This window comes from Muscardinus avellanarius, assembly GCF_963383645.1.
Source record: "Muscardinus avellanarius genome assembly, chromosome: 13".
Classification (NCBI taxonomy): Eukaryota; Metazoa; Chordata; class Mammalia; order Rodentia; family Gliridae; genus Muscardinus; species Muscardinus avellanarius.
Window position 1 is genome coordinate 13,868,536 of NC_137799.1, and position 14,935 is coordinate 13,883,470.

The 14,935-nt window shown below is 48.1% G+C and overlaps 1 protein-coding gene across 1 annotated transcript in view; it reads right to left on the reverse strand.

Annotated features, from left to right (window-relative positions):
* Positions 1–14,902, reverse strand: part of MORN5 (MORN repeat containing 5) — a gene marked incomplete at both ends in the record, with an annotated part of 28,407 nt that extends 13,505 nt beyond the window's left edge. The window contains 4 exons of the mRNA XM_080708710.1: positions 5,456–5,587; positions 7,729–7,840; positions 10,449–10,596; positions 14,856–14,902. Coding sequence (XP_080564836.1) covers positions 5,456–5,587; positions 7,729–7,840; positions 10,449–10,596; positions 14,856–14,902 — 439 coding nt within the window. The remainder of the gene's footprint in view (positions 1–5,455; positions 5,588–7,728; positions 7,841–10,448; positions 10,597–14,855) is intronic.
* Positions 14,903–14,935: the final 33 nt, after the last annotated feature.

The following is a 14,935-nucleotide window of genomic DNA, read 5'->3' on the forward strand; positions in this document are numbered from 1 at the left end:
GAACACTCCTGAGTTAATTCTAGTAACACACACTCACACAGACATAGACACACACACAGACACACACACATGAAAATAAAATAATACATGCTTATACCGGTGCCTAGAATATAGCAAGCACTTAACAAATATTATCATCCTACTCTTTCACCTGAAATATACTATAGATGCCTTTGTATACCCCAAAGATTTATTGTCCCACTGTCTTTGTGTGTGTGTGTGTGTGTGTGTGTGTGTGGTTTTTTTTTTTCGGTATTGGGGATTGAATCCAGGGGCATTCTACCTCTGAGATACACCCTCAGCCCTGTTTTTTTGGAAACAGGGTCTCACTAGGTTGCAGAGGGCCCCACTAAGTAGCTGAGGCTGGCCACAAACCTGCCATCCTCCTGTCTCCTGTCTCCTCCCAGGTACTGGGATTACAAGAGTGCGCCACCATGCCCAGCTTTCCATCATCTTTAAAATGCCTGCATTGTGTTCTATTATGAGCATATACCATAGACAATTTATCTAGTCTCCTCCTATTACACCTTTGGGGGCGTTTCCAGTTTTTACCAGTTTAACCAGCATCAGAGCAGGGAGTCGTGGCACACACTGTACACCCAGCTACTCGGGAGGCTGATGCAGGACTATCACAAGTTTGAGGCCAGCCTGGACAACTTAGTGAGACCCCTGACTCAAAATAAAAAATACAAAGGTCTGGAATGTACCACAGTGGTAGAGTGCGCCTGGGTTCAATCCCCGGCACCCAGAAACCAAAGCCAAACAACAGTGCCAGGAAACCCTAGAAGACCAAGTGGCCTTCATTTGTAGGCATTCGCTCCATGGCTTAGATGTCACCCTTTCCTAACTTGGCCGGGCATCAGATAAACACCACTGCCAGGGGGCAGGGGGCGAGGGCTCATCATCCACCTCCCCTCTGCCTAGATGACCTTGGGGCTGACCCAAGTGGAAGGAAGAAAACTTGAGGAAGAAGAGGAGACCGAGTGCGGCTCCCATTCCTGCCAAATCTCCAGGGAATATGCTTTGACTTTCCCGTGCCTCCGTTTCTTCATTCGTCAGCCGAGGCTGACCCCAGAGCGCCTCCTCCTCAGTGGGGCGTGTGGTGCGTGGTGAGTCCCCAGGCAGTGCTAGCTCTCACGGCCTCCCACAGCCTGCATCGCACGGGCCAGGCCACTTTTTCGGACCCCAATTCACACCCCTTCTTCCCATTGTCCACCTCGCCGAGCGTACATTCAAGGGGGCTTATGCGCTTGATTTGAAATTCTGTCTGGGACCCACAGGTTCAAACGCGAAAGGGCCCTCTCTGCAAATAATCACTGGTGTGTGATATTTTTAAGAAGCCCGAGCCATTGTTTCTGATTGAAGGAAAGTTGGTGCTATTTTGAAGAGCTGCACGATTAAGCGGTGGCGTTATCTCTTTAACCGTTGCGAATTATAGGCTGTTTGAAAGATTTGTGAGCTCCAGGACATTTGCCAGATGTGCTTGATTCGGCATTTCAGACAACAAAGGGGATAATGTTGGCGGGAATCTTGACGGCATTTCTGATGATCAGGATATTCTTTGAGGATGGTACTGAGACCTTTCGGGGAAGAATTTCAGCTTTTACATAAACTAATTTGGGATGCTCACTCTGTCTTCCACAAAGCAAATTTAGTTCATTGTTAGTTGTAGATGTTAAGATGGTTATGAGGGTTTTTTTCTTTGAATATTAATAATGCGCCTTTCATCTGAGACACTCACATGGGGTATCATTAATTGGGGGGAGGGAGTAAGGATTAGTGGTGAAGTTATTTTGAAAATGATTCCTGCTAGTAACGTTGGGGCAAGCGACAGCTACAGGAAAGAGATACATGTACGAACTGCCAAGATGGCTCTGGCTTAGTGTTGCGGAGAGGAATGAAAGGGGCCTATGGGAGGGGGCAGGGTTAATTAATCTCCCAATTTCCTATCATATTATAGGCAATTATCCCAAATATCTTCAGATGCTTCCTTATTGGCTCACAGGCTATAAAGGACCTCTTTTCAAACAAGGTAGCATCACATTTGGGGGACTGTGGCGTTTTTGCCTTGAGACTCTAAAATGACCTTCCCATTCACTTAGGAGCCTTACTGAGTTCCCGATGGGTGCCAGGAATTGTGTGTGGTGGAGGAACAGCTATGAATCACACATGCCCCTGTCTAGGAGAGGAGACAGATGAGCAAAGGATAAACTCAGGCACAAAGCTGGCAAGAGGAGGAAAATAACAGTGTTACTTCCTGTTATAACAAATATGTTACTTCCTGTTATTATAACAAAACACCAGAGACAACTTATAAAGAGAAAAGGTCTATTTAGTTCATGGTTCTGAAGCTTCTAGTACCAGATTGGACAGCCCTATTGCTTTGGGCCTCTGGTGAGGGCAGCATATCATGGTGGTAGCAGATGGCAGAGCAAATTATTTATAAACAAACCAGAAAGCCAAGCAGAGACTCTGAGACTGGGTCCCATAATCCCCTTTGATAGCAGGCTCCCAGTGACCAAAGGACCTGTTATGGGGCCCCACATCCCAGGAGTGCCACCCTGGGTACCAATCCTTTAGCCCACGGACCAACCATAGCAAACAGGCTTGGGAAGGTTTGGGTTCGAGTCTGACTTGGTCAGTAACCATGAGCAAGTTATTAACCTATCTTAGATTAGTTGTTACACTGAAAACTATGGTTCATGCAAATTACCCACTTGGAAAAAACAGAAGAGATAAGCCGATACCGTGCTGGGGGCCGTGCTGGGGGCCCTCAAGGATTCTTCACAAGGAGGCTGCACCCCCGAGCTGCAGATGTATGGGTGAAACCGCACACCATTCTCCCGTGATTATGGGCAAAGACTGTGGGGCCTTCTGCCATGTGCTAAGCACCGAGAGATGGGAGGGCCGGGGCTGGTGGAGAAAAGAGGAAGGCCATTCTGCGCGGGGGCAGTATGTGAGCTGAGGACGGGGAGTAAAAAATGCTGGCTCTGTTTCCTGATGGATGGCAGCTAGGGGGAAGAAGGGGCCGGAGAATGGAACGTGGATGGAACATACATTCAAAATGAGGCTGAGACTCTACACGCCGTAAATGAGAGCCCGCAGACCCCAGCATTTCAGCGGCATTTCATTTCCCAAGCAAAACCCCTGAGGAGGCAGGAAGACGGAGTGTATCCAATCATACCCGTCTCCCTAGAGACTTCCTTGCTCTGGAGCACTTAAGTAAAGCTTAAGAAGCCCCAGGGCCTAGCTCCCCAGTCTGTGTTAACAGACATCACACTGATAACAGCCGTAACTACCAATCACTGAACACCTGCCTTGGGCCAGGTGCTGAACTATGCCTTTTGAATACTTAATCTTAATTTTCCTAACCACAACGCCTCCATAGGCACTCCTGTAATGCCCATTTTACAGATGAGGACACTGAGGATCTGGGAGAAAAAGTCTCCCACACATGATCACATAGCTGGTCTGCTGTGGATGCAGGACCAGAGGCCGGCCAGAGGTATGGGTTCCAGTCCTGACTTTCAACCAGCATGCCACTCTGGGCCTCTGGCTACTCCTAGCTCTCAAGCCTCCCATGGGCAAATGGTCCTGAGCATGTGTGTGTGTGTGTATGTGTGTGTGTGTGTATGTATGTGTGTTTGCTGTATTGAACGTAATACACAACTATTGTACCCAGTTGCCATCATTTATGGTATCATGGTCCTAACGTGGGCAGCAGCGGGGTTAGTGGACAGACACTGGCCTTGTCATAAGAGGGGAGCGGGTCTGAGCTCCAGCAGCACCAGGCTGTCATCTGTTACTCCAAGACCCAGGAGTAACAGCTCCTTGTCTCATACAAGGCGCACAAGCCCAGAGGCTCTAAGGTGAGGGACAGAAGCGACTGATCTTGCTAGGAGGTGACAGCGCGGGGGGTGGGGACTGGGCAGTGTGGGCCCCACCTAGCTTCCCAAGCCCGTGCAATCTCAAGACGGAACCAAGAGGGTCTCTAGGTCGTGGCCTCTGATGGCTGATCAGCTGCTTTACAAACTTGACAGGGCAGAGAAATGGAGTGGGTTGCTTTTATTTTTCAGAACAATAGTTCGTCTGCTATGTGTCAGGTATTGAATTTTGCATAATTAGTGGGAGAAGCCGAGGGGCTTGCCAGCAGGTGCTCTGCCTGCCTGCTTTCTCCTTTACATTTCATCAGAGATGCTGGGGACACAGTGATCATGCGGATACAGTCACATGGCCCCTGCCCTCAAGCAGCTCCCAAATACAGGCTCTTCTACGGGCATGAGCCAAATACTGTTAGAGAAGCTCAGGAGGGAGAGCCCAGAGGAGGCCGCCTAACCCAGGCGGGCCCTGGAAGGCAGGAGGTGGGCCTGGGAAGGCTGCCTGCAACAGTGTCTACCAATGGCCCATCCTGAGTGTGTGTGTGTGTGTGGTGCTGGGCATTGAATCCAGGGGCATTCTACCTCTGAGCTATATCCCCAGCCTTCTTTTAAAAATCATTTTGAAACGGATCTACTAAGTTGTGGAAGGCCTTACCAAGTTCCTGAGGCTGGCCTCAAGCCTGTGCTCTGCCTGTCTCAGCCTCTCAACTTCCAAGTACAGCCATCCTGGCCCACTTGGCACTTTCTTTTTCATTACAGATCAAGGATTTTCTTGGCTCAAGCCTTTATTTTTTTATTTTTTGTGATACTGGGGATTGTACCCTGGAATGCTCTGCCACTGAGCATAAAATAAAAAGGGCTACACCCCTAGCCCTTTTTATTTTTTTTATCTTGAAATAGGGTCTCACTAAGTTGCCAAGTCTGGCCTTAAATCTATGATCCTCCTGTCTCAGCCTCCCAAGTACTGGGATTTTAGGCATGTGCACTGTGCCCAGCGTGGCCTGAATCTTTAGAGGGACCGTGAATCTCTTGAGACTATATGTAAAATGTGTGTGTGCATGTGTGTGACGTGTGTGTCAACGCGTGTACTTGTGCGTAGGCACGTGTGGGCATTTTTCTTGGAAGAGGACACACAGCTGCTGCAATTCCTAGTAGGACAGTGACTCTGGAAAGGCTGGGGACTATTGTATTCCGGGGAAATGTTCATGCTTTCATTTGCACGTGGGTCTCCTGAGTTGAGGCGCTGCAGACCAGGCCTGCGCAGTCTGCTCAGCCTGTGCTCTCACTCTGCGGAGGTTTGGGAGCCTCGTCGGCGAGGCCCGCTAGCCTCCCAGGGCTCCCTGGTGTAAATGTTTATGTGTGATCACAGTCTGTGAACATTGGAACTCATGCTACGACTACATACAGACTCTCCGCAAAAAGTCCAAATGGTAAAACATCCAGATAATCAATGCTGGTTTCTTGTCTGCAAAAGCTGCCATTTCATCAAGAGCATACATGTGTGTGCACACACATGCACCATCCTATACGTGAAGGAAGAGAAGAGAAAGCGTGCCGCCGAGTCGGACGGAACCTACCTGCGTTTCTCAGAAAGCGGTTCCGGTAATCACGGATTATCCTCGTGGTGGGGTTGTAGAAACCATCTCCACAATCGTAGCAGCCTGGGGGGATTTTTCGAGGTGGGTCCATATTGGTGAGCTGAGAGATACCTTGAAAGGGTGTAATAAGTGAGTTCACCAGCAAGGCCAAAACCAAGCCCAGTGCCCACAAGGCCCACCGATCTGCCAGGTGCACTGTGCGCTCTCTCATAAGGTGGGATTGTTTTGAGTTTTAATTAATTAATTAATTAATTTTTGCGGTACTGAAGCTGGAACCCAGAGGCATTCTATCTCCGAGCTACACCCCCTGTCCTTTTATTATTTATTTATTTATTTATTTATTTATTTATTTATTTATTGGTGGTACTGGGGTTCCTGCAAACCCTTCTACCTCCGGGCTATACTCCCAGACCTATTTTTGTATTTTTTATTTGGAAACAGGGTCTCTTCAGCCAGCGTGGCTGGCTTCGAACCTGCACGATCCTCCTGTCTCCGCCTCCCAAGCGCGGGGATTACAAGCGTGCGCCACCACGCCCGCCTTATTCTTTATGTTTTTGAAACAGGCCTCACTAAGTTGCGGAGGGCCTCGCTAAGAAGCCGAGGCTGTCCGCGAACCGCGATCCTCCGGTCTCAGCCTTCCAATGCTGGGATTACAAGCGTGCGCCACCACGCCTGACTTAATTTTTTTTTTTTTTTTGTACTGGGATTGAACCCAGGGGCATTCTACTTCTGAGCTATACCCCCAGTCCTTTTTACTAATTTATTTTTAAAATTTATTTATATTTATTTATTTTGTGATACTGGGAATGAAACTCAGGGGCATTCTACCTCCAAGAGACACCTCCATTCCTATTTTTTTATTCTTTACTTTGAAACAGAGTCTCACTGAGTAGCAAAGGGCCTTACTTAGTAGTCGAGGCTGTCCACAAACTGCGATCCTCCCATCTCAGCCTCCCAATGCCGGGATTACAAGTGTGCGCCATCATACCCAGCTTACTTTTTATTTTTGAAACAGGGTCTCACTAACTTGCTGAGGCTGGTCTGGAACTTGTGATCCTCCTGTCTCAGCCTCCGAAGTACTCAGATTGTAGGATGCAGCACCACGCCTGGCTGGCTTTTAGTTTTGGAAATCACTTGTCCCCTGTCATTTTGGAGCTACTGTCACTGCTGGGCCCAGAACCACACTCTCCTTTGGGTCCACCTGACCTCAAACGAGTCTCAGCAAGACAAAGAGCCCCTTAACATGCCACTCTTTGAAACCAGATTATTGGCCCAAATGTAGTCCCTGGGAACTTGTGGAAGTTTTGCAAGGGTGCAGCATGATACAGGGGGCCTCGGAGAGGAAGGCTTCGCTCCCAGGCAAACTCCACCTGGTCTGAACTCCCAGCTCTCAACTTCATCTTCTATGACCCGGGACTGGGAAGGCGGACCGGGCCCAGTCTTCCAGAGAGTCAAGGAGACAAGCGTCATGAAGAGCCTTGCCCAGCACCTGGTCCACGGAGCACATGCTCCCTGCTGCTCTCTGCCTTTATCTCTTTTTTAAAATGCTTTTACAGATGCTGGGAGCCATGGTACACACCTATGATCCTAGTACCTGGGGGCTGAGACAGGAGCATCAGAAGTTTGAGGCCAGCCTCAGCATCTTTTTTTTTTTTTTTTTTTTTTTTTGGTGGCACTGGGGTTCCTGGAAGCCCTTCTACCTCGGGGCTACACTCCCAGACCTATTTTGTATTTTTTAAAATTTTATTTGGGAACAGGGTCTCTTAAACCAGCAAGGCTGGCTTCGAACCAGCGCCATCCTCCTGTCTCTGCCTCCCAAGTGCGGGGATTACAAGCGTGCGCCACCACGCCCAGCCTCAGCCTCGGCATCTTAAATGCTTACATATTTTTTAGGGTGATAGTAAGTACCATAAATAGCAGCTGACATGTGCGGTGCCCCAGCCAGGCATGCAAGGGACCGCTCTAAGCATTTTACGAGAATTATCTTTTTGACAGCAATAACCTCCTGTGAAGTAGATGACGCTGTCATTCCCATTTTGGGCAGGAGAAGTGGAGAGACGGAGGGGTGCAGTCCCTGGCTCACGGTCCCCCAGCTAGTACCCTGGAGCCCGGATTTGAGGACTGGCCTTTCTGGCTCCAAGCCTTGCTCAGGTCCTCTTCTGCTTGGAGGTACCTCAGTAGGCCACAGGCATTTATATAAAGCTGGCTGCAGATTCTCACCAGCTGTGAAGGGAAGGGAGGGTCCTGGATACCTGAAGGCTTCAGGCCGTAGCAGATCTCGGTATAAAACCTCCGGTCGTAGCTGTCACAGTAATGCCAGTTCTTAGCATCGTACTGCAGCCCGTCGGCGAAGGTGTACCTGCCCTGGAAGACAGGCGCACACAGGCATCTGGGGCAACGTCAGGGGGAGGTGGTTCTTCACCGCCACGCGCTCACAATGATCACGCTGGCGGGGATTAGCGGGAATGGATATAGAGTGCTCAGTCGGGGTGGCCCAGGCCTGTGATCCCAGTGCCTGAGACAGGAGGATCACAGGCGTAAGGCCAGCCTCAGCAATTTAGTGGGATCCTGTTTCAAAATAAAAAATAAAAGGGACTGGGAGATAGAGCTCAGAGGCAGCGTGCCCTTGAGTTCAATTCCTAGTAACCAAAGAAAAAGAAAGAAAAAGAAGAGCAAGCCCCAAGTTCCACGCCTGCCGCTGGAAGTATGGGAGGTGCCTGCGGGAACTTGAGCAGGTGACCTACTCCCTTGTCCCCTGGTCTCCTCACTTGGAAAATCAGGACAGTGATGTCACACATCTAATAAGGGCGAGAGAATTCAGTAAGAAGGTGTGTGTGAAGCATGAGGCACCTGGCCTGAGCACAATGGTTACTTATAATGTAACTTTTAACTTGATTGGGTTAAGGGGTACCCAGATAGCTGGTGAAACATTTCTGAGTGTGTCTGTGAAGGTGTTTCCAGAAGAGATTAGCATTTGAGTCGGTAGAATAAGTAAAGATCATCTCCCTGGCCCGCACGCAGGTGGGCACCACCCAATGCTTTGATGGCCTGATTGAACTGAAGGGCCGAGTCTCTGCTTGAGAAAGGACCATTTTCTCCTGCTGTCACACATGAGCACTTCTGGTTCTTAGGCCTTGGGACTCTAACTGGGACTTACACTATTGACTTTCCTGGTTCACAGTTGTGTGTGTGTGAGTATGTGTGTGTGTGTGTGTGTGTGTGTGTGTGTGTGTGCATTTGTGTGTGTATGTTTTGTACCACCATTGAACCCTGGAAAATTCTACCTCTAAGCTATACATACCCCCAACCCTATTTAATTTTTATTTTGAATCAGGATCTCACTAAGTTGCTGAGAGCCTTGCTAAATTGCTGAGGGTGCTCTCGAACCTGTGATCCTGCTGCCTTAGCCTCCCAAATAGTGATAAACCTCTGGTGGTTCTCAGCTTTTGAGTTTAGTCTAGAACTACACCACTGGCTTTCATGAGCCTCCAGCTTGCAGAGGGAAAAATATAAGACTGCCTTCTTAATCTCATGAGCTAATCCCTTTGATAAATCTCTCTCCCTATCTATCTCTCTATTCACCTATCTATTCATTCCATTTTTTTCTGGCAAACCCTACTATGCATATAGCAAGCATAAACATTAAGTTATTATTATTATTATTATTATTATTTTATTATTATTATTATTATTTTATGATCATCTAGAAAGTTAAGAGGCATCAGCCATAGCCCTTTATCCTAACCCACACATTCCTGCTCTTACTGCATTAGTGCTGAGAGATGTAAAAAGGGCATTGGCCTAGGCATCAGGAAATGGGTGGAAAGTCCTACAATACTATTAACTCACTGTGTGACCTTGGGTAGCTCACATCCCCTTCCTGGGGCTTAGATTCCCCAAGGTATAAAACAAGAGGTGTTTCTTAACCCTTTTTAAGGTCATGGGTCAGGCCCCAACACACTTTTAGTGACACTGATGAAAAGTTATAGAATCTTTTCCTAGAGAAAAAAACACAGTCCTGTATACACAAAAAGGTTTTGTTTATAAATCAGGTTTCAGTGACCCCTGAGTTCTATCCATGGCTCATAAACCCTTGAAACCCTTGGAGTAGACGGTGTATAATGATAGCAGAGGTGGTGGTAGTAATAGAGCTGACAGTTCTTGAGCACCTACTGTGTGCTCACACATTTTGCCTCATCTACTCTTACCTAGGAGATGCCTGGAACTGTTGTGGTAGGCTGAATAATGGTTCCCCCAAAGATGCCCACATGCACTGGAACGTGGGAGTTTGTTACCTTGCAGGCTAAAAGACTTTGCAGATGCAATTCAATTCACGATCTTAAAGTGGGGAGGGTGCCCCAGGTTATCTGGACGCACTTAATGCAGCCACAGGGGCCCTTGTAGGAGGGAGGTAGGAAGGTGTGGGTGAGGGAAGCCAAGATGCTGGTGAACACAGAGGAAGGGAAGACGCTGCTGGGAGCGGAGGTGGGGGTGAGGCATGGCCAGGAGCCAGGGGCTGCAGGAAGCTTCTAGAAGCTGGAAAAGGCAAAGAAACACATTCTGTCTTAGAGCCTCCAGAAGGGATGCCGCCCTGTGGGTCAGCTTAGACTTCTGACCTCCAGAACTGTGTGACAGTAAGTTTGTGCTGGCTTAAGATGCCAAATAGATAATTTGTTACAGCGTCAATGAGTCATGAATACAAGTATTGCACCCTGCTTATAAAAAAATGAGGAACTTGAGTGTTAGAGCGCTAAGTCATGTGCCCAAGATCTAACAGTAAGTGGCAACACAGGATTTGAACTTGTCACAGCCTCCCAAGGACCCTTCCAGATCCAGGGGGAGAAGGTTCTAGAGCTCTGGGAGATCAAGAAGCAAGAGAGGGGATGGAAGGAGGCGGGCGCCGTCAGGGAGGGCAGGGGCAGCCGTGGTGGTGGTGGGCTCTCCCTGGCCTCTCGGTGGCCCCTGTGATCACCTTTACGACCAGTCCCTTCTCCCAGACGGCGTCGTAGCGGCTCCCACTGGGGAAGTACAGGGTCCCTTCGCCGTGGAACATGCCGTCCTTCATTTCCCCAACGTATCTGGTTTCGGTGGGGAGGATGTATTCTGCTTGGCCCTCCATCCTGCAAGGACACAGGGGCATCACTGAGCTTGCCTGGTGGCTGGAGGGGCAGCAAGCGGGAACCTCGTTCTTAACGTCCCAGCGCTGTTTTCCCAAAACCAAAAAAAAAAAAAAAAAAAAATTTTTTTTTTTTTGTTTTCCTCAAAGACACTGTTCAAATTGGGGGGGGGGGCGGGGTTTGGTCTGTTCATCTTCCCATCACCTTAGGCCATATCCTGGAGTCCACATTATCTGCTGAAATACTTACTGCTAGGCACAGAGAAGGCAGGGATGTGCCCAAAGCTGTACAGTAGAAACTGGAAGGTGGGGACTAGGGCCCGGGAGGTGGTTCTGTCTCCTCTGTCCCCCATGACTAACCCACCTCTGCCCACTAAGCTATAATGGGATACCTGAGAAAGCGTGGCTTTAGAGGCAAGAGGTATGAATTGGAATTTTTTTTTTTTTTTGGTGGTACTGGGGTTCCTGGAAGCCCTTCTACCTCCAGGCTACACTCCCAGACCTATTTTATATCTTTAATTTGGAAACAGGGTCTCTTAAGCCACGCGATCCTCCTGTCTCCGCCTACCAAGCGCGGGGATTACAAGCGTGCGCCACCACACCTGGCTTTGAATTTGAATTTTTTTGTGTACTAGGGATTGAACCCAGTGACATTCCACCTCTGAGCTTCACCTACGGCACTATTTTTTATTTTTTATTTTGAAACAGCATCTCCTAGGTTGCTGAGAGTCCCCATTACTGAGGCAGGCCTTGAACCTACAATCCTTCTGTCTCAGCCTCCCAATCTTACTTCACCGTTTCTAGACTCATTATCTTGGACATGCTCCCCAACTTCCCTGTTTCTCTTTTTCCCTTCCTTCCTTCCAGAATTTCTTTTTTTTTTTTTTTTTTTTTTTGCGGGTCTGGGGATGGAATCCAGGGGCATACTAAGTAGCTGAGGCTGTCCACGAACCGCGATCCTCCAGGTCTCAGCCTCCCCAATGCTGGGATTACAAGCGTGCGCCACCACACCCAGCTTCCAGAAAATATTTACAGAGCACCTGCTGTGGGCCAGGGGCTGAGCTGGGGGCTGGGCGGCTGGGCTGCTGGATACAACACAGGTACGAGAGAGGTTAAGGCGGACGCAGTCCCTGTCCACAGAGGGCTCACAGTCAGCCAGGACACAGGTGAGCAGCTGCACGGTGTGTGCCGCAGGAGAGACAGCCGCGCAGGAGCACGGGCAGGGAGGGACGCCTCCACCGGGACCCGCGGGCCAGCTTCTTCATGGCGCAGCGGCTGTCATTAACCCAGAGAGTGTGCGGCGGTTTTCCTAGGATGCTCCTGAAATGCCTTTCCATTCACCCCTCTTTCCTTCTCCATTCTTCCTCCCTGGCGGCAGTCACCTCTCCTAACTCGGACTTGCTTTACGTGTCTGCGATCACCATTGTATACCTCCTCATCGGCTGTGTAATCAGAGCTTTCAGAGAAGAACACCTTGGTTTTTTTTTTTTGTTTTTTTTTTTTGCGTTGTTTCTGGGGCTGGAGCCCAGGTCATTCTACCTCCAAGCTATACCCCCAGCCCTATTTTTCATTTTTTATTTTGAAACAGGGTCTCACTGAGTTGCAGAGGGCCTCACTAAGTAGCTGAGGCTGACCTTGAACCTGTAATCTCCCATCTCAGCCTCCCAAGTACTGGGATTACAGGTATGCGCACACCCAGCCCTCAGTAACTTTAAGGTTATGAAGCCTGGTGTGGGGGCGCAGCTTGTAATTCCAGCATTCGGGAGGCTGAGGCAGGAGATCGCGGTTCGTGGACAGCCTCAGCTACTACTTAGTGAGGCCCTCTGCAACTCAGTGAGACCCTGTTTCAAAATAAAGAATAAAAAGTAGGGCTGGGGGTGTAGCTTGGAGGTAGAATGCTCCTGGGTTCCATCCCTAGTACTGCAAAAAAAAAAAAAAAAAAAAAAGAAAGAAAAAAAAAGAAAAATAGAGCTGGGGAGGAGTGTGTGGCGTGTGGCTTAGAGGTAGAAAATGTCAGTACCAAAAAAATTTAATTAATTAAAATAAATTAAAAAAGAAAAAGAGAAAAAAGAAAGAACACTTAATAGTGAAGAGATGATTACCGTATCTCACATAGTTACCATTCATTCATTTATTTTCGTATCAATTTAGCCAAAATTTGCTGAGCGTCACCACTCCTTTGCACTCTGGGGAGGGATACAGAGATGGAGCATATTCCTAATACTCAGCCCCACCAACGACCTTTCAGTGGCTCCCCCGCCCCCAGTATTCCCTCTCCAGCTTCCTCTCCCACGCTGTGGTGGGCACAACCTATCCTTAGGCCAAGCTAGCGGGCTGCTCCTTCCCACAAGTCCCCTCTGGCCACAGCTCCTGCTCCTCCCTCCCCCTGGAAACGGTCCTCATCACTCCAACCACTGAAACCCATCCAACTTTCAGGGCTCATTTCAGACGTCGTCCCTGTGGAAGCTGGTTGGCTGCGGCCTCTTTAGAGGCCCAGCGGGCTCCACAGTAGAAAGCCCCGTGGGCTTCGCAGTCAGCTAGGCCTGGGTTTTAAACCTCGCTCTGGACATGCTCACGAGGTGACGAGGCAGGCAAATAGTAGTTGCCACATAAGTGTTATCAGTTTCCCTTTGTCCCCTCCGTGTGTAGGGCTCTTTTGGCACTCACCTGTGGGTGCTTTGAAGTAGAATTTTCTAGAACTCAATTGTGCAACTATTCCAGAGAAACTATGATCTTGGAGTCAGATTCTATGTGAACCTTTTTTTAAAAATGTATAATGCTGCAGATTGAACTCAGGGGGATTCTACCTCCAACCTACACTCCACCCCCAGCCCTATCTTTTTATGTGTGTGTGGTACTGGGGATGGAACCCAGGGGCATTCTACCTCCAAGCTACACACCCAGCCCTGTTTTATATTCTTATTTTGAAACAGGGTCTCACTGAGTTGCAAAGGGCCTCACTAAGTAGTAGCTGAGGAGGAGTAGCTGAGGCTGTCCTCAAACCGCAATCCTCCTGTCTCAGCCTCCCAAATGCTGGGATTACAAGCGTGTCAGCTCCAGCCCTATCTTTTATTTGGAAACAGAGTCTCAACACTAAGTTGATGTGAGCCTCACTGAATTGCTGAGGCTGGCTTCAAATCCGTGATCCTCCTATCTCAGCCTCCCAAGCACTGGCATTATAGATGTGTGCCACCACACCCAGCTTACATTAACTTTTTATTTTTTATATTCACATGTGGTATCAGGAAATAATATTTCTTTTCATTTTTTTCAACAGATTTATTGCCAGGCTGTGGTGGCACATGCCTATAATCCAAGTACTTGGGAGGCTGAGACTGGAGGATCGCAGTTTGAGGTCATCCTCAGCAATTTAGCAAGGTCCCTCAGCAAATTAGTGAGATCCTGTTTCAAAATAAAAAATAAAAAATAGGGCTGAGAGTGTAGCTCAGAGGTAGGATACCTCTGGGTTCAACCTCCAGCATGAAAAGAAAACAACTTCTCCAACTTTCTTGAAGTATAATTGCCATGCAACAAAACACACATATTTAGTAAGAGCAATTTAATAAGTTTTGACTATACTCATGCTCAAATCCTGTATATAAAATGGCACAGTATTTGCATATAATCTCTGCACACTGTTCTGTGTACTACTACTAGATTTTATATAATAGCTACTAAAACATAACTGTTGTAGTTATTATACTGTATTGTCTAGGTAATAATGATCAGACCAAAAATTCTGTACATATTCAGTACAGAAGCAGTATTTCCCCCGAGTATTTCCCATCCCCAATGTGGAACTGCTGAAGTCCGCCCAAAGTCCTGGAATCAATTTCCTGTGGATATTGAGGAACAACTGTATACTGGACTCGGGATAGCCAGTCTCTCTTCCCCAATATGTGTTTATTTTCAGAGCACTTGTCACTATTTGACATTATCTTCTCACTTATTTACTTGGACACATCCTAACTAAATTATAAAATGCACAAGAGCAAGGATCTTGACATTTTAAATATTTTTTGTCCTCATATCTACAGCTGTAGCAAACACACACACACACACACACACACACACACACACACACACACACACACGCAGTGAATGAATCTCAGCCCTTCTGCTTATTAGATTTGTGTTCCAGAGAGCAAGTTACTGGAACAAGTTTGTGAAAGTGCCTGGTACAAGTTCCCTTTCAGAGGCAAAAAGACAGTGGTTATCCCAGATATTCAAGAGACAGTTAAGGGAATCAGATGAAGCCCTTACCTCCCATCTACATACTCCCCGATATATTTACTCCCTGTGTACTCCATAGCGGCTGCTTTTAGCTTCCAGCTGCTCGCTGG